Genomic DNA, 20,562 nt, shown 5'->3' with positions numbered 1-20,562 from the left:
GTCTAGTGTCACTTAAAATCACGGGGCATTGTTCGACTACAGGATGTAGTCGTTTCTCTACATATATGGATATAGGCTCTGTCATCCATCCTGAGGCTGCAACTATCGGCCTAAAAGTAAGTTTGTAGAGACCTGCAATTTTGGCAAGCCATTGAAGGAAGGGAGTAATGGTTTCTCAACCAAGAAATATTGAAATAAATCCGTAGTCATGAGACCCTAATTCACTCAAGGAATCCAGCAACCTTACTTGATATGTCTCTATTGTCTTCATTTCAATTCTTTCATATGTTTTAACATCTATAAGCATATCATTAATAGTGTTAAAGTAGTAAAGCCTGCCCATAACACAAAATACCCACTTTTATCTGCTGGCTTGTTTACTATCTGTGGATCTCTCTGTAGCGTTACTAATGCTTCTCTCTCATGAGAGTTCAAGTTTTCAAAACCACTTTTCCTCTTTCTGTCTCCCAATAACATATAAATATCATCCTCACATAACTTAGTAAAAACTTCCAGAACTGGGTGGGTCTGCAGAGTATATGAACTAGGCTTCCTAAGAATGTCTGCTTCTATTATACACATTTTAGCAAACATTAATTTCAGGGCTATATTCCTAGTGAATAGCCTTAAGTCTGTTAAAATATTAGCAACATTTGCTCATTCGGCAGGAATAAATGAAAGCCCTTTATTTAACACATTAACCTCATACCTATCCAGCGGTCTACTAGAAATGTTCCAAACCAGGTTCAAATGACTTGGTTCCACATTTTCCTTAAAGTACTGGTGTGCAGGTCATGGAATGACTGCTTCCTCTTCCACTTCGTATGATGTTGTTTGGTCACCTCACCTTGATTCCTCTGTTTTTTCCAGTATGGTAGAGGAAGATCAGAAAAAAACTGGCCAATACCTGCTGTTCTTTCTTTTCTCCTGCAAACCGGCTCTGCGGTTGCCCCCAGTAGTGCATGGTGAGAGTTTGCAAATGCTGACTCCCCATTTGGCGTGCTATAAGTTGAATTGGTCTCTTTATTCTGCAGACTACCATTAATATCAGTTCTTTCTACAGTCACTGCTAAGGTGGTAGCCTTCTCACTGCACTGAGGTTTCAATTATATAACAGTCAACTGCCACAGCTCATGCTATACTGGGCATCTCACTTTGTAATCCTTGCATTTTATTACACAGCTCATTCTGTATTGGTAGAAAGAAATCTATAAGTAGACAAACGTATAAAAAATTAGTCTCTAAGTTAATGCACTGCCATTGAGCCAATAACGTGGGATAAGAGTCACCATATGTTGGCATTATTCATAGGTTCATAGATTATAGGTTCATAGATTAGTACTAAGCTAACTGCCCTTGTGAGCCATTTTAAGCCTAGCCAATTATCCCTTGTGAGACTCAACCCCTGCACCTTCTATTTGTAAGGCAAACACCTTAACCATTAAGCCATCTTCCCAACTGAAAAGGTTGCACCCTCCCCAGGGGGAGACACACACAGTTGGCAAGTGCAGGATTCAAACCCCTACCTAGCTACATTATGATACTACAGCAGTACGCATTTACAAAATGCACTATACTCATTGCTGTTTTTACTTATTAGTACTCTCGTGCCCCATGGTACTATCTTAAGGGCACAACAAGCCTCTAAATGTAGACATTGGCTCTGTAACATCTTAAGGTGCTACAAGTCATTCTCAAAGATTCGTACCTTCTCAGATAGCAATGGAAACTCAGCCCCCTCATCTCGTACATCTCCTTGTTGCAGCTATTGCACCAAAAGCAGTGGATTAGTTTCAACTCATAAAATGTTGTTAAAATTACTTCATTTTTCCACCTTGACTCACTGTGGATTATAACTCATTTCAACATCTGGTATCAAACCCTCAACCATGCTGACAAGGGAGGCTCCAAAAAGCATTAGAACAAAACCAAACGACAGGAAGGCCCTGGCAATAAACAGCTTGCTGCAAAAAATGTAGAAAATATCAGGCAGGTCACCAAAGCTGAAACACAGCTACAAACTTGACCAACTCACTAGACTTCAGATGTAGAATACACTTTAATCACAGGATAAAACAGGATGAGCTCTTTCGCAAAACAAATCGCTTTGTCAGATCATATTCACTAAAAATTACTAATTTTATATTATAATTAACGAATAAGAATGAATGCATTCATGTAACCAAGCAACAAAAACAATTATGATTGTTCTTAAAGATATCATGCATCAATAAAAGTAGTACAGATAAAAATACGAAATAACAAAATCTAATCTGCTGGATAAAAACTAATAAAAATATAAAAATATAAAAATATATAAGCATATATAAGAACATATAATCATACAACTACAACAGCACATATATGCATACACAAAATATCTACATAATTAGTGGATAAATCAAAATAAAACAAACTATGTAAAATAAATAAACACATCTAAGCTTACATTCAACTCTTCTAAAGATCATTTTTTTTCCTTAACCTACATCCCTTCATTTAAACCTGGATTTTGATATGCTCTCAATTTAAATATCCAGGATAACTCCCTCTGTTCTGTCCTATTAACTATATCACCCTGGCTAACATCCTCATGTGCAGCATCAACTACTATGAACATAAGCTCATGTCCGGTTCCTGCTGTACTCATGTGTTTCACTATGGCACTGGATGTTAATCCCTTCTTGGCACAGTACAAATGGTCTCTAATACATTCCCTCAACTCTCTGTTCATTTTGCCCATATAAAATGATTTACAACAAATGCATTGGGCTAAGTAAATCAATTTTTTTGTGTTACAATCTGCACTAACATTAACGCTATACTTAGTGCCATTAAGGGGGTGTACAAATGTGTTAGCCTCTGTATGAAACTGCAAAATGCATACTTCTTACATCTAACTGTACCTAATTCTTGAGCTTGTGCTTTCCATTCAATAGTCTGATTAGGACAGCATAATCTGTGCTTAAGGGACCGCTTATTCTTATACCCATATCTAGGTCTATGTCCAGCAAGCATAGCTATTTTAGGATCAGCCTGTAGCACATGCCAATATTTATTTATAATATTCTTTAACTGTTGGTCATCACTATTGTATGTTATTGAAAAGACCATATCATTACATAAGGCCCTTCTTCTTACCTGTTCAGGTTGTAAGGGTGCAAAATAAGATCTCTCCTATCTATTAGCCTTGACAACTCCTTGTGCTGCCTGCAGTGGCGGATGGTGACTTCAAATCAAAGGGGGGCTGCAGGAGTCAGCTGAATGGGTGGGGCCAATGGAAGGGGTGGGGCCAACTAAAAGGGGTGGACTTATGCTAAAATGCAAAAACTGGGACTTTAATTAAATACACTGCCCTGGGTACCAAACTGTTATTATGAGAGTCCAATCAAGACAAAATGAATTGCAGAAGAAAAAAAATGTTTCAATGCATTGGCTACATGACAGCTTACTTAATATCTCGATGGAAATAAAAAGGTTATGAGGCATGAAAAAATAAATTACTTTTTAAATACATTACTAGAATGCCAATCAAAATCAAGTATAAAAAAACAAGCAGCACTCAACTAAAACCACTTCTCCTTGCACTGCAGTTCTAATTATAATTTATTTTCAGCTTTATAAAAGTACCAAGTAACATGCTGAAAGTAGCAATCTTTGTGATACCTCCACTTGTAAAAATGTTTCTTTTCCAAAAAAGACCTGCTGCCTGACAAGTATCTGCTTGTTTCATGGGGAACACATGATTAAAGTAAAAAGGGAACAGCAAACAAGAAACATGCTCAAGATAAATTGCTTAAAGGATTACTGCACAGGTTATGGACCACACATGATAGATTGGCATTCTGTTTAGTTTATGGGTAAAGCCTGCAAAGATGACTGCAAGTCTCCAACAAATAAAAACACAAATCCACTCAGGAGCCGATGTACTATAACCCAAAACAAAATTAAATTGACAGAGAGTCCACAAAAATATCCACAGTCCACAAAAATATCCACAGTCAAGCGCTTTCGTCAAATGACTTCCTCAGAACAAAAACACCATAAATTAATTTCCTTTTATACAAAAAAATAATTAAATAATTGGTTCAGATGAACAGTAATTAAAATTTAAAGTGACAATATTTTAAATGTTTAAAAAATCGGCTATGCCTAGATTTAAAAGGCTGTGTAAATGCTCAGAGGAACCAATGCCTTCAAATATCCGTTATGTAAACAAGTAAATAAGTAACTACATAAAAACAATAGTGGAGAAAGAAATAAATTGAGAAAAAATACATAAATATGAATATGAAAAAATATATATAAATATGAATATGAAAAAACAATTCATAGTTTTGTTGCCCTGAACTTTAGTTCAGGTTTAATACTAATACATTCATTAATACCTGGAGCCTATGTGGCATTGAGCTTAAATTATCACCTAACTTCTGCCCTAAAATAATATTCAATAAGCATTCACTCAAGGAATCCAGCAACCTTACTTGATATGTCTCTATCATTTTCATTTCAATTCTTTCATGTTTTAACATTTTTAAGCATATCATTAATAGCGTTAAAGTAGTAAAGCTTGTCCATAGCCATAAAAGACCCACCTTTTTCATCCGGTTTGATTATTATCTGTGGATCTCTCTGTAGCATTACTAATGCCTCTCTCTCATGAGAGTTCAAGTTCTCAGAACCACTTTTCCTATTTCTGTCTCCCAATAACATATAAATATTGTCCTCACATAACTTAGTAAAAACTTCCAGAACTGGGTGGGTCTGCAGAGTATATGAACTAGGCTTCCTAAGAATGTCTGCTGCTATTATGCATGTTTTATCAAACATTTATTTCAGGGCTATATTCCTAGTGAATAGCCTTAGGTCTGTTAAAATATCAGCAACATTTGCTCATTCAACAGGAATGCATGAAAGTCCTTTATTTAACACATTGAGCTCATACCTATTCAGCGGTCTCCTAGAAAAGTTTGAATATCATATGGTCAAAACTATATGTTTAAACTTGTAAAACTTTGAATGTTTCAACAAAGATCTCCGTAAGGGAAGCTTTCTCTTTCCTGCAATGTAGTGCAATCTTGGAGTTGGTATATTTAAGTAGCAGGGGATGTGGGGGCTGCAGAGGGGGCTTGCTCCCCTGCTTACAACTTTCAGGTAAGTTTTTTGTGTTTTTTATTACGTTTTTGAACTTTTAAAGTTCGAACATATGGTGTCGACCATATGGTGTTCGAACTTTTAAAAGTTTGACAACATGGTATAGACCCATTTAGCTATGCATAACTATGTTTACAGCTGTTCTTCTACAAATGCTTCTTTTATATAATATTGTGCTAGTGAGAAAGTATAGTACCTTCTGTTTAATTTTTGAAAGTGTTTTGAGTTTCTAATACTATGACAAAAATGGACCCTATTCCAATTTCAGGGTATGATAAGAATTCACAAAATTAGTATTGTTTCAGTCTTTGATGTTAGCTACTAGTGCTCTTCACAGCAGCTGCAATGTGCAGACAGACTCTTTCTGCAATTCATATGGAGTTACATGAATTGTTAGCACATCTAGATATGTAACTTATTCTTTTATTAGGCCAATTGCTCCTGCTATTATTGGAACTGCCTGGATATCTTTCTTCCACATTACTTTCATTTCTGCTTACAAATCCTTGTATTTTATAACTTTGCATCTTTCCATATGCAAGACACTGTAACCAAAGTGTACAACAATTTCAGTAATCAGTTCTACTTTTGTCTTTTTTTTCATGGACTGCTATATCTGGTTTTCTCACATCTGTTTTTGATTTGATGGTAATGTGCAATTCCATATGATAGAAACTTCATCATTCTCTATAATACTTTGTGGTTTCCAATGCTTATCAGCTAATTTTTTATACTGTAGTGTTTGCACACTACCCAGTATAACAATCTTGCCATATTATTGTGCCTTTCAGTATACAAGCACTCTGCCATGAGTGTATCACATTCAGCAACATGATTTGCAACAGTTTCTAGTTTTGCTTCACAGAACTTGCACATGTCTCTTTCTGCAATGTTTTTAATGGACTTTGTAAACCAATGCGTATGTAGTCCACTATCCTGGACTGCCCTTATTAGCCTTTCATCTGTTGGTTACAATTTACCTCTCCTTAACCATTCCTGCTTCAGATCATGACCAACATGAGGTTGTTCCAGAAGATCTCTGTCCTTGGCATTGTACTTTTGGATTTACATTTTTGTTTTCTTTTTCATCTTATTCTTTATTCTTTTCCTTATATAATTTCTTTTGTCTTTTATTTTCAATAGACATCTTTATCATGTATGACATAGGTAATCTTACATTTATATAAATGAAAAACAAATAATATTGACACCACTTTAGTTGCAAACATTATACATCACAGAGACCATTGAAACAACTGTAGTTGCAAACATTGTACATCACTTAAAATCTATACAGTCATTGTCGGTTAAGCATTATATGGCTCATTTAAATCCTGCCTCTTAAACCTCGTTCCTTTTCTGCATATATTGTTCCTACAATTCTCATTTTTTCCTATGTAGTTTACTCTGTCCCTTTTCTAAAGATCCAAGTTCCAGTTATTTTATCTCTGTTACTATATTCACTACTGGTAAAGTTGGTCTAGACTTTGATTTCCATTTTCTATCAATTTTTTGGCAGCCACCATAATTAGACTCAGCAAGGTTTTACTATGTCTAGGCAGTTCTGATGCTGTATCATAACCCAAAAAAATCATATCGCCAGTCAATCCAATCCACTCATCCAGCATCTCCAACAGAGTGGCTTGCAAGGAATCCCTAAAGTCTGCCAGCTCATTGCACTCCCAAAAAATATGTTCCTATCCACCTCTTTCTTGTCCGTCTCACCTCCAACATTTGCTAGCCACCTGAGAAAAATTATTTGGAATCTACATGGAGTATAAAAATACCTATTTAAACACTTCCAGGCAAAGATTCTAAATCTTCTAGACTTTGTTGCATATTTGGGAGATATACATGTATCCCCTATTGTCTCTTTGTGAATTGCTTATCCAGTCTCTCTTCCCAATCCTTTCTAAGCTCCACTGGTTTATTCTTATAATTATCATGCTATATTTTATATGCTATAGTAATTATTCCTTTTTTAATGGCAGTTTCTGTTCTAGATTCCATTAAAAACTCTACCACTACTGGTCTTTCATTTAGGACCCTCTTATTCATTTCTCTTTGCCTATACTCTGCTATCAATCCGTGATAGGGAAGGCAGTCTCTAAGCAGTCCAAATAAATTATTGGCCTCTTTCCATTCTATCACCTTTCCATTTCTAGTTATTTGCTCCTGATACCTTGATTCCTTTGCTAGTTTTCTCCAATAAATTCCAGCCACCTCTTGCCTATTATCTGTAGCCTGACCGCAGTCATCCCTATCAGTAGAATCACTTTTCTCCATTCCCGTGCTAGTTTAGTTCTTAGAATACTCCCTGCTATTTTGTGAATATAATGTATGATTTTTGTTGTTCTCCTTAAGACTCTGAATCCAAACTCCCAATCTCTCCTTATTTCTTGAGCTTCCCCCTGTATCACCATCATTCAATTCCACTTTGAATTATAGATTTCTGCTTGTACTATGTAGAAGAGCCTTAAATGTGTTACTCTAAAATACCCACTCAAATTAGGTAATCCTAGCCTGCCTTTTATTGGAAGAATCAGCTTATCCCACTTGACCCTTGGTGTCTTCCCTTCCCAGACAAACTCCTTCAACTATTTTTAATTGCTATATACAGCTTCTCCTCTGGTTGATAAAAATATACCTGACTGTGTATAAGATTAAAGGACTAAAACATTTTAATTGCTTGTTTCTTAGTATCCATATCCATATAACAAAGCTTCCATTTTCACAATTTTTACATTATCTTCTGTTTAGTCTCTTGCCACATATCCTTAGCTGCCACAACAGAGTCATTTCTAATGCATACTCCTAAATACTTCATTTTATCATGTGCCCATATAAGTGTTGGACCAATTTGTGTGTGGGTGCATAATTTACCACTATTGCCTTTATTTTAGCTTCATTAATTTTGTATCCCGAGAAGATTTGAAACTGTCTTAAAATGTTCCACAACACTGTAATGTCCCTTTCTGGTTTTGTCATGTATAAAATAATATCACCTGCAAATAAAGCCAGCTTTTCCTGATGACCATAACAATTATATCCTTGATTTTCTGAGTCCCTTATTTTCTTTGCCACTGGTTCTTGTTTACTTCTGGTTTGAATTCCATTCCCACTTTATTCTGAAATGCTTCTGCTAAACTCAACAAAGATGTCATCTTACACTTCTTCTCCTAATGTTTTGAAACTTTTCCTATGTTTTGGATCCAATAAGATCAGCAGGTATGCATGCAGTCCCACAACTATAGACCTATAAATGCAATCAGTTTCAAGGAGGACCATATCTTCTTCAGAGCAAGGAATATATCATTTTGGTATACAGCGATATTTTATATAACAGTTGATAAATATGAAGCATTTTATTGTTTTCATGTCCATTGATTAATTTAATTAATCATCCCAAAGGTCATTGTAAGACAGAAAATCATGGCAGCACAGACTACAAGGTACAGAAGCATGACATCTGTCTTCACTCTTCACCATACATGGAAGCAGGATCATGACCCACTGCGTAATATGTGTTTACTATGTATATTACATCCATAGTGTGCAATGAACCCTTAAACTGTGCCACAATGCATAGCAGGAAAAGAAAATTCCAAAACTGTAAGTTACAACAGCAAGAGCACATTGATTTATAGTTAGAACTTTATTCCAAGATGTCCAGGTTTTTATCATTATCAGTTATAATCTTCTGAAGCATTCCTTGCTGAGATTTACTCTTGTTCAATTTTAATTGCTAACTCTTCTTCTATACCTATATATTTATATACTCTCTCCTGTTCCAGTTATTTTCTTGGTGCTGCAGCTTTCCTTTTCTAAATGTTACTTTTGTTGTGCCAGTGTAGCAGTGTTATTTTATACTTTTATTTAATGTAGCTGCATATGCTGCAAAATTATTTTAGAGATATCTTAGTAAAAGAAACCATTGCACTCCGAAAAAATCTTATAAAATCCTCCTCCAAAGTTATATAGCTACATCAAATCTCCTTAAATGTGCAGCAGATAAAATTATGAAACACTAAACCTACAAATATAACCTTCATTCAGAAAACCTATTCTAATTCCTCTGTCTCAAATGCCCTCTTCGGAAACTGTCAAGGACGTTAGACCTATTTTCATTCTCGCCTATGTGCAAAACCATTTGAAAAAAAAACCTTGTACAAACTAACAGCGAAACACATTAATATCTATGAATTGAAATTAGGCAAACGATGGTTTTGCAAATGCTTTTGGTATCACTGTCACCTTATTCAGTGCAACTAACTCAATTTATTTCTAACATTAATAATGCTCTGGTTAGTGGTGGGATATTTTTTGATATGACCAGACCCTCTAAAACTGTTAGCCACAGTATTATTCTGATGAAACTAAATCATCTTAATTTTGGCCACAACACTATCCAAAGTTACCTAAAGAATAGAACATTGCTAGTCCACACTAATAATCTCTTATCATTTATTGGTACTCATCACCAGAGACCCACAAAGATTGATTCTGGGTCTTTTCTTTTTTAAATATTTAGTAATGATCTTACATCTGACCTACAATATCTTGATTGTGATCACCTTCTAACTAACCATAAAAAGTAACCTTGTGTTATTTACAATACCTAAAAAACATCCTCACCGACCTCTTATTAACAATTCTGACAATGACAGCCACAGTATTCCCCTCATTTCTGAATAGAAATATCTAGGGCTTAAACTTGATCCTTCTATTTTTGAAATCACGTAGACAAAATAACCAGTGCAGCACTATTTCAACTTAAACTCTGTACTATAGAGTTTCTCATTTATTCTCCCCTTCATCCTTCTTTCCCTAGCCAAAAAATGTTCTTTTCCCTAAAAATGGAATATGGTCTTCCTCTGATTACCTTTCACACATCACAAAATTCCCTAAAAATCAGATAATGCCAGATAAGATCTGCTTATATGCCATCCTTTGCCAAAAGCTGATCTTAACACTGTAATCTCATATGATATCTAAAATGGCTTCCAGTCACCAAAAGGTCAACTTTTCTACTACATATTCTTATTCACAAAATACTAAGCAGTAGCTATTTTATACCTCTGAGATGGAAACTACCCAATCAAGACCAGGTTAACTACCAAAGAATTATCCAGGTTAAAGCTATCATTTTAAGCAGACCTCCATGTAAAACAGCTACTGGAAAATGTGCCTTTTTCTGACTAGACCTGGCATTATGGAGCAGACTTCCACCTGAGTTTATGGGCCTAGAATCTTTCATTGAATTCACAAAGGCCGTTTTTGAACACTTGCGCAAGGAAACAGAGTGAACATGCTTTAGGGATGATGGTTTATCTTACATTTGCCATCAAATAGCATACTTCCACCAACAAGACAGTCAAAATTAAAAGCTAAATTATAGCAGCAGTACAATATTTCCTTGCTTATTATCATAAATGCTGTATTGCTTGTTTCCAGAAATGCTGAAATTCAAAATGTATGTTGTGTATATACTACAAACAGTGTAAACAAATTTGGTTTTACTGTTAACTGTATCTCTGCAATGTTTCTCTGTATATAAAACTCTGTAACATTTATAGGACATGTAACAAGCATACAACGGTTTCAAGACCCTTTACAAAACACTTGATTTTTCATTTGTTCATGTGTATTGCATGCTTTTGATTTTTCCATGTTGTTTGACTTTGTTTCTGTAGTTTGGGGTCATGACTGAAAAGGAGTCTTCAATGCAGCCCACCTACCTGGTTGCCAGTAGTAAATAAATAAATATAAATTTTTGGTTCCTCCATATCCATGACTATAATACAATGCATATCAAGAAATGAAAGATCAGATTAGTGTTCTGATGTAAAAAAATAGAGCAATCCTCACTACAAAAATATGCCAAAGCTTCACCAAAAAGATCAACACCTCTCAAAATGAGCACATAGACTGCTAAGGGAAAAATGTTTTACCGCGTGCTCCTCCCTCCAATTTTAACTCTGTTTATCTGTATCTCTTTTCTTAGGCAAGTGGTTCAATGACCAGAACAAAGGGAAGGATAGTAGCCACCCCTGATTCATTCTTTTTCCATTTTTGGAGTGACCCCAATATTTGATTGCCAGTTTCGAACTTTTGGCTGCTACTTGATATAAACATGGCAGCACATCGATTAGTTATCCCTGGAATTGATATTACCACAATAGTGCAAAAAGAGAGTCCTATACTAAATCAAATGCTTCTTCAGTGTCTAAGAAAAAAACAAGAGGTATAATGGTTCCTTGTTATTCAAATAATCTGTTAAGAGTAATGTCATTTACTGCTATCAGATGGATGTCTCCCCTTTGACAGAATCACATTGATCAGAATAAAGTAGTTAAGGGAGTACTTTCAGTATAAACATACCCATACAGATAGACTATATTTAGACACTGAACATTTGGATGACATGTTTTGCAAAGGTTTGGTTTGGAACATCACCTCATAGTGCCATGACGGTAGGCATTCTGTGATCTTCATGGCGTCCTTTGAAAACCTAAAACAAATCTTCCATCATTTAATTTGCATATATCTGAATAATTTTCCAGGCTACCTATATCCCTTGGACTTTTCTGTTCTTCAGTGAATTTACTTCTATATGATGTTCAATTAAGGATGTTGGTGAGGACAACCTTTCCTAATGTTCTACAATAAGACTATTTAGTGGGAGCATTAGCTAAGAACTGGGCTGCCTTGCATTGCATCACATCATGTGTACCCTGATAACCATCACAAATATGTTCAGAAACCTTCTGAAACAATACTTCTACCATGTAATTCAGCCTTCATAGTCAAATGCTCTACTTCCGGTATCTTCTGTTTAAACACATTCAATCTTAATCTTTATGCTAGACTCCTAATTACTTTCAATAAATGGGTTTCATAACTGCAACCAAAAGTTCTAATTCTACATCTGTTTTTCTTTGTAAGAAGGACTGAACTTGCTCATAAAACAAATCTCACATGTCCTCTTTCTTCTTTGCTTCCACTTTGCTGCTGATGGAGGACAATCTCTAAGCACAAGGCACACAAGCTAGTCTATGCATTGTTTTAGTAGATCTCAAGTCTACTCAGAATCAGGGAAGATGTCTATTGAGTGTGTCTCAGAAAAGGTTCAATATGTACAATTCAAGAATAGGTGCCTTGGGTTAGTTCAAATGCATTTATGGAGAGATATGACTGAAAAGAGCCACAGAGGTGGCAACAAAACCCAAATGCTGTGCAGACTAATAAAGTTTGTTATACTTAGTATATACCCTTATATTTGAATATTCAATACAAAATAAGGCTGTTGTCTATATTTACTATGGTTTATACTGATTAACGATCTCCATAAAACAAAGAAAGAGGCAACCATGATCCAAAATGCTAATGACTCTATCCTCATCTGCACAGCTAAAAACCTAGCAATAGTACAGGAACTAATGCAAGAAGGCCTTTCTTCAGTGAGTCATGGTCTTTCATTTCTAATCCACTGTTGCATACCAATACAACAGACTTAATGTTTAATCCCTAAGCAATACTCTAATGAAAAAACTCTTTCAACATTACATCCTTAGATTACAACAAAATTGAGCTTGCAGCCCATATTAAGTTCCTAAGTGTAATTTTTGATAATGCAAAAAATATGACTTCCACCTAAAGCAAGTCATAAGTAAAACTCACAAAAAATAGTTACCCTGTATCACATTAAACCATATTTGACTGACAATGGAAGGTAAACCACTGCCTTAACCTTCCTGTTACCAGCTCTAGTCTATGCACCTTAAATTTACAAGCTACTAAAATTAATATGCTAGAACAATGTTACAATGCTCATCAACACTTTTCTCTGAAACACTTAAAAGTTCTGGACTGCTGCATTACCTGACTTTCTCACAACTGCTCACCACACACACACCTTATATATCATTATGTAAAATCCCCAACACTTAGGGTTATCCTTCAGCCATACTCAGCCTACAGAATGCTTCACTCTGTTTACAACCAACTACTCCTTCCTAGTAAATATAACTTTGCTGGTGATTCTTTGGACTCCGCTCATGTTGTAAAGGCATGGGACACCCTCCCCTCTCACTGAAACAACTCGATACCCTCAAGTCCTTTAAGCTTCAACTGAAACAGAATTTAAATCACTTGTGGCTATGTTCATGCTTCACTCCTGGCTAAACCCAGTATTTTTCCTTCACTTCCAATATTATGCTATTGCTAGCATGTTCCTCTGTTTTCCCCTTATCTGTCTGAGTCTCAGCAGCAATCAAGGTCAACTTTACTTTTGTTTTTTTTTCTTACCGTTCATCACTCACTCAAATGTTTGACATTTTCCTTCTTCCTTCTCCAGCTAGTGTCCTTTTTTATAATAAAAAACTCACTTTGCATCTATATTTTGCACTATGTATTTTATATTTTTCCTTTTCCACCTCTTGAAATGCAATGTATTTATTAAAACATATACTTATGTAATTTATATATTTTTATTTATTTATGCAAATTGTTAAATAAGTTAATTCATTGCTTTTACTTCTTTTTGTCATTCTTGTAAGTTGTTTTGTAACTATGTAACTTCTATAGCTTTCGTGATGCTTCTTTTGGGGCTATTCTCCCCAGACTTCCTCTGGAAAGGGTTATCCATCCAGCTGAACTTTCCCAGTAAACAAAAGCAAAATAAATACATAGATAAAAATAAAATGTGAACCCTCATCTACAAGTTATGTATCTTCTAGCATCCTCTTGAACAGTTACCCATATGTGGTCACCTCATCTTTCTTTTTTTAATATAATTGTTTAAACACAGAATGGAAATATAATATTATAACATGACAAAGAACAATGTGAATTTCTCATTCATGTAAGTCTGAATAATAATTCAAGCCCTACAGAACAGTAATATCTGGTCATTTTCAAGCTGCTTATATGTGCCATCAAAGAGTAAATAAATTATCACCTAAAGTTGTTTAATGTTTTGTCCATTGAATGCAACAAAATACACAAATATTCATGCCAAGTCAAGATGTGAGATTATAACTGAATATGTGAATTAAAAAATTCTATGTAATCGTTGTGCATTTTTAATGTTTTGCTACTAATTGTAGATACTATTCACCTGATCCAGAAAAAAAAGTCAGTAACATCAAATTTAACTAATGCTGAATTTACTACAAACAGTTGAAATGTGCTCTCGTGAGTTTTGTATTGCTTTATAGGTTTCCCATACCATACCATAAATCATAGTCTCCCAATATTTCCTAACAGCTGAATGGGTGCATTTAAAATTAAAATAATCTGCATTTCTGCTTTTCTAATTCTGCTTGTGTTCCCGGTTGAACATTTTCCTACTATAAAATTACAGTGGGATGTAATACCACCTATAGATGAGTTTAACAAAAGTGAGTATTGATGAGGAGGGCATCTCTTGTCATGTATTAGCTTAAGATATTTTACCAAACCTTCCAATCAATATCTTTCTTAAGAATAACTGTCCTCTTTAGCCCTACATCACTGATAAAATTGTTAAAATCCTCTAATGAGATACTATTGAGGTCTTTAATTTTATTGTTGTAAACTCGGACATGGTTAATGTACAAACATTTTGTACAGTATTTCACAGTTCAACTTAAACATTGATATAGCTTATTTATACATTCTTTAATGAAAATCCTTAATTGTAAATACTGCCACCATCTGATGGATAGGTTTGTGAGTATCATCTATAGTTTATGTAAAATGTAGACTGAATCTCAAGATATATCCCATAGATCCTTGACATATAAATTTTTTGCAGCGACCCAGTTTGCCACCAGATGTTCTGTTGTGTTCTACCTTCAATTCCCAGTTGGACCTTCTTGTGTTTTATTTTTTGAGAGATTTATCATACAAGGTATCTATAAACCCAGTGTTCTGAACTTTGTATGATGTGATTTATTGTTGTCTTTATTCCTAGGCTGCTATTTTATTTCAAATGCTAGCCAGAAATGATTCTGGCTATCCCTAACCTTAGAAAATGGCATCCAATACCACAGATTCTAATCAGAAATATTTGGAAGACCAGCCTTGGGATTTCTACTAATTCTACATTGTTTGCTATTCCAGGGGTAATCCCTTTTCACATTTTGAATTTGATTTATAAAGGAAAAAAAAGGTAGCACATACAATGTGTTATAAATAAAATAAGATATTGGGAATAATAAACATTTTAATAGCTTACAGTTTACTTAAGAAGGTGAGATACAGTTGATTCAGTGCATGCATTTTTAACCTTATTGTTTCCATTAATTGGATGTAGTTTATATGTTACTTGGGAATTTGTTTATGGCCATGTACTGCTGTCTTTGATGCTGAGTAAATTAGAGATTTTTTTTTGAAATTTTAAGCTGAGATAATACTTTATGCATTAGATTTTCACTAGGTTTATGAAAAGTGAGGTTTTAGTAAAATAAGTAATTTTGTTTTTTGTTGCTCGGAAGTGGTGCATCAGAGGTAAGATTATAGGGATAACTGAGTGGATTGTAACTTTTGTGGTGTACTAAATAAAATGACATATATCTTTTGAGTGTTGACAATAAATCTGATGCTATAAAGTCAGTTCCAGATACTAGTAAAGTCATTCTAAAGTTAGTGTTTTATAAGGTTTGGATTGCAGTTGGCTTTGGTGAGGACAATATCTTCTGCCTATAAGATGCAGTTATTGTGAAGAGGTCCCACCCAGGAAGGGCCATGTTTGAAGAGAGAAAAGAGGATGGCACTGAAAACAGATCTCTGAGAAAACATCTTTTAGGTTGAACAGGAGATGTAAATGTTATTAGATCCTAAAGGGTGAAGGTCCTTTTGGAGAGTTAACTTTGAAACCATTGGATGGTGTCAAATGGGAGGTCTGTTCTTTTTAGGTTATGTAAGAAGGTGTTACCAACATTACCATAAGGTCATGGAATATGGCACTAACAAGTTGGTCTTGTTCCATGTTAGAAAATACATGGTCAGTGAGTGAGTGACTAGATGGCTATGGTGGTACTGCAGCTGGGTCTAAATCCAAGTTACTTACAGTTAATGTATTTTACTCTATCCATCTATCTTGTATGGGGATGAGAATGTTATAGAATGTGTATAGGGCAGTAATAAAGTCAGTAAATGTGTAGAGAATAGACCAATCAATGTAGCTAAGAAGGCTGTTGGCAAAACTATCTGAAATGGCTATTGTTAGAAGGATTGGGGATGGATTTTCTTACCCTTAAAGGACCAGTTAGTAATAACAGGACAGTGATTATTGAGGGAGTTGTGTCAGACTTGTAGTTGTTGTAGATTTACAGTGCTCAAAAGTACTACCCTAACTGTCCTACTGATGATCTATCATTTTCTCTAAAGTCAATCAACCAACCAATCAATAAATCAATAAATGAAATATTGTCACTGAGTATTGCAATAAATATCTAGGTATATTACAATAAATGACATAGAACAGAATATGCAGTTAAACTCCAACCAAAGGATCAGACAACTGACAAGCAGTATACTGCAAAAACAGTAGTTAAATTAAGAAGGAAAATGAGCTAAGATGGCTGTTTGGATGACTTGCAAAATATGTGAGTTTTATGACACATTTGGAATGAATAAAATAAGTTGTTGACACAAAGCTGTCATAGACAGAGAAACAAATGGAGAAGTATATAAATACAGATGAATTATGCCTAAATATATGAACTGCTATTACCGCAAGGCAACCAAGCATGTTGCACATGATGACTGGTGTCCAATATCTCTGTCCATTTTATTTGTTTATTTATTTATTTGAAAATGTTTAACAAGGCTGGTGGGATGGATCGTGGCCATTTAATCCCCTGCCTGGGCCACAAACTTACCTTGAATAACATTATTTATTTATTTATTTGACATTTGTTAACCAGGTTAGTCCATCTGAGCTAAAAGCCCTTTTTCAGCAGAGGCCCAAGGAGAAAATCTCCAAAAGTGAAGGATTATACAGAAATTTAAAAAATTAGAATTAAAGGACAAGTAATACAAGTAAGACATATGTGGTACAAAAGTAAAAAAATACAAAAGTTTACATCCAGAATAGTGAATACAGTAATGCTACAAATATGGTTAATAAATCTAAACACAACTTTGGTAAAGATGAATACATGCAAAAATGCCACAATCTGTCCATATGAGTGACATTTGAGCTAACAGATCACATACTTAACAGCATTTGGTAGTCTGTAAACAGAAAAGGTTGTAATGCAAAAAAAAAATACAGTGACAACATCTTTAAAGCAATGATGTTTATTTTCATTTATCAGTTACTACTTTAAGTTTTGCTTAACTAAAGATAAATCTTGCAATTCAATAAGGACTACCTTTATGAAATATCTTTCATAGATGGCTAATGAAAAATTGAACCTGTTCAGTTTGATGGCTGTGTTACTGGATAGAGTGCGGAATGATACATGCACTATTAGTTTGTTAGTCATGGGTGGGCAAGATCTCCCCTTAATCAGTTTAAAAGTGAGAGAATTGACTAAGTGGGATGACCTGGAAGAGTTGAGAAGTCATTTGGCCTTCATAACAAATGTGCAGCTGTGATCTGTTGGGCTAACCATATCTACAAATGTGTGAATTTTATTTTCTGTGGTTTAAAGTTTATGCTTTTGAAGTATTTTGAACTGCTATGGTTAGAATTATAGGCAAAGTATATGCAGGCCCAGAGGCTAAGGCATTAATAACAAAGGCATACTGATCAATAGAGGCTTTTAGGCAGGAAAATCTTTAGGGCACCTTGACTTGGAGAAAAACTTTGGCTGTGACAGAATCGATATAATTTGGAATGAAAAGAGAGTCATCTAAAAGAAAACCAAACAAATAGGCTTTAAACGTCATCAGAAAAAACTTAAATTTTATATAGAAGATTATGACCTGCCCTCCAATCATAGACACTTATTATATGTTTGAGGCATGTATGTTAAGAAATTCACCTGGAGAATGAAGCTTGACAGGTGAATTTCTTGGCATTCCTGTTGAAAACACATAAAAAGCTTATGTTTGGTAAGATCCATCATTAAAACATTTGCATCTTCACTCTAAAAGTTTTGCCCAATATTTTTATATTAATATAATTAGAAGTGAAACTTGACAAGAGGTAATCGGAAAAAAAATAATTCCATGTTTACTCAGATACTGTTTCAGATCCATTTTCTACAAGACAGTGCTGTCTTCTGTAGAAATAAGAATATTTTTACCTCACTTATATTTATGTCCTAATGTCTGAAATGGGCATTTTTGCCGTCACGTTAGGAGTTAGTATTTTTTTTTTTGTATGCCTGTTGGGTAATGCTGCTAAAGTGAATTACTCAGTGGACTTCCTGACAATGCATCTAATCCAATCTTGGAGTCTAAGTTTTATGGTAATATTGAGAAAAAATCTGGTAAAATACAGCCCAACATTTGGAAGTTTTGAAATAAGAATTAAAGCTTTGAATAGAGTGTTTTTATATTTCATGTCTCCTTAACATCAGTAAAACAAGAGTGTCATTATTTTTTTCAGATCTGTGGCTGTATCATCCTTGGAGTTTCAATATGGATCCGAGTGGGTAGTGATCCGACAGCGGTAAGAATTAATGTCAAACATACGTTTTGAAGTAAAAGCCAGTGGTAATCAAGTGATTCATTTCATTAAAAAATACAGTATAGATGAGAAGTGGGTGAATATGTTATTAAAGTTCACTAAAAATGAAAGACCATACAAAAGAAACCAGATAAAGGACTTACATAACTCAGTTAATGTGCAACTGACCCCTCCCTATGTGGTCAGTCTCCATCTTTCTATTGACATTCCACTGCACTGATGCTATAAATCCCCCATTTCTACTACCTCTTCACAGGAGAAAAAATGTGTTCCTTTTTCACCTTTTTTCAAAAACTCTCCTAAGATACAGGATCAAGGTCTCAGTCATTCTCCCTCACAGACCAAAGAAAAATTATAACCTTGCTGAATTCCAGGGCCTGTTTTTCCTGTCCTTTTTTTTTTCAAGATTCCTTTAGATTTTTCTAGTTATATATTGAATTTTATTTTTGTTATAAATATTATTTGCATTATAGTGTGCATACATGGGTGGCCACGGTGGTGCAGTGGTTAGCATTGTTGCCTCACAGCAAGAGGTTCTCCGGTTCGATGCTGGGGTGCCTTCTGTGCGGAGTCTGCATGTCCTCCCTGTGGTCACATGGGTTTCCTCCTGGTGCTCCGGTTTCCTCCCACATCCCAAAGACATGCTGTAGGTGGATTGGACACTCCAAATTGGCCCTAGGTGTGAGTGTGTGCATGTATGTTCCTTCAGTGGAAGGTTGGGCGCCAGGCTGGCAACTCGACACCGTAAAACTCCACTGCCAATCATGAGAAGACAGGTGATCTGCTGTGAAGACCCCTAACCGGGAAAAGCCGAAAGAAGAAGAAGATAGTGTGCATACATCATTCACCTTTCGCAATTACACATATATGGCTCTTTTGCAATTTAAGTTTGATAAACTCTGTGTATGACAAAAGCTTGGAATTCCTATATATTTGTTTAAATAAATCCATTTTTTAATGATGGTTGTGAATTTTCACTTTATTTTCATTTTCAGTAGGCCAATGGTTTTCCATGAATTTTTTTATTTTATTTTATTTCTTAGCAAATTAATAGTTCTTCAACTTATTTTTTTATTATTTCTTCATCGACTTATCTTCCTAAAATATAAGATCAGTCCTCACAGTTCAAATGCAATATTTTTAGTGCAAAATCCTTAACATAAACGACAACTTGGGTAATATTCTGACAGATGCATTATTTGGAAACAGGGTTATATGTGTCTGCTGGTGCTCACTAAACTACACGTATAAGAAAACCACTATGAGCTGTTAGCTTTAATAACGTGCTGAGCCCCTCAGGATGTAATAATGGAAATCAAGGTATAGAGAAGGTGTGGAATGCCTGGTAGAGTATTATGTGCTGTACTATATAAATGAATGACAATATACAGTGAGAGGGGAACATGGAAAGGACCAGGCTGTACCATGTAACAGCACTGTGCATCCTGCATATAAACAACAGGTTACTTTTTGGCAGGGCAGTTTGCAACATACTTAGGGTATAAAGGACTACTGTCCTCTCTTTATACAAAGAACATGTAGGCACCAAGGGGTTATACAACACAGACCAGGATCTATCAATATGTGATGCACTAGACACTCTGCAGAGAGTACAATAGCTGCACAACAGCTGCCCAGTACATTCCACTTCATACTGACACACCAGGTACCTTGGGAGGTGTTTTACACTATGTACATTTACTTGGGATTTAAAGCAGCACTCTATGTCCTTTGCTTAAATACAACACAAGGTGCTGTGGGAAGTCTAACATTGTGCAGCT

General features: G+C 35.1%; 1 protein-coding gene across 1 annotated transcript in view; it reads left to right on the top strand.

Moving 5' to 3' along the window:
- TSPAN8 (tetraspanin 8) overlaps positions 1-20,562 on the top strand; it is a 513,016-nt gene that overhangs the window by 65,429 nt on the left and 427,025 nt on the right. The window contains exon 2 of the mRNA XM_044087126.1: positions 18,701-18,763. Within this exon, the coding sequence (XP_043943061.1) occupies positions 18,701-18,763 (63 nt within the window). The remainder of the gene's footprint in view (positions 1-18,700; positions 18,764-20,562) is intronic.

This window comes from Protopterus annectens, chromosome 11.part0 (assembly GCF_019279795.1).
Source record: "Protopterus annectens isolate FY-2018-M chromosome 11.part0, PAN1.0, whole genome shotgun sequence".
NCBI classification, from domain to species: Eukaryota; Metazoa; Chordata; order Ceratodontiformes; family Protopteridae; genus Protopterus; species Protopterus annectens.
This window is presented reverse-complemented; position numbering and strand designations above follow the sequence as displayed.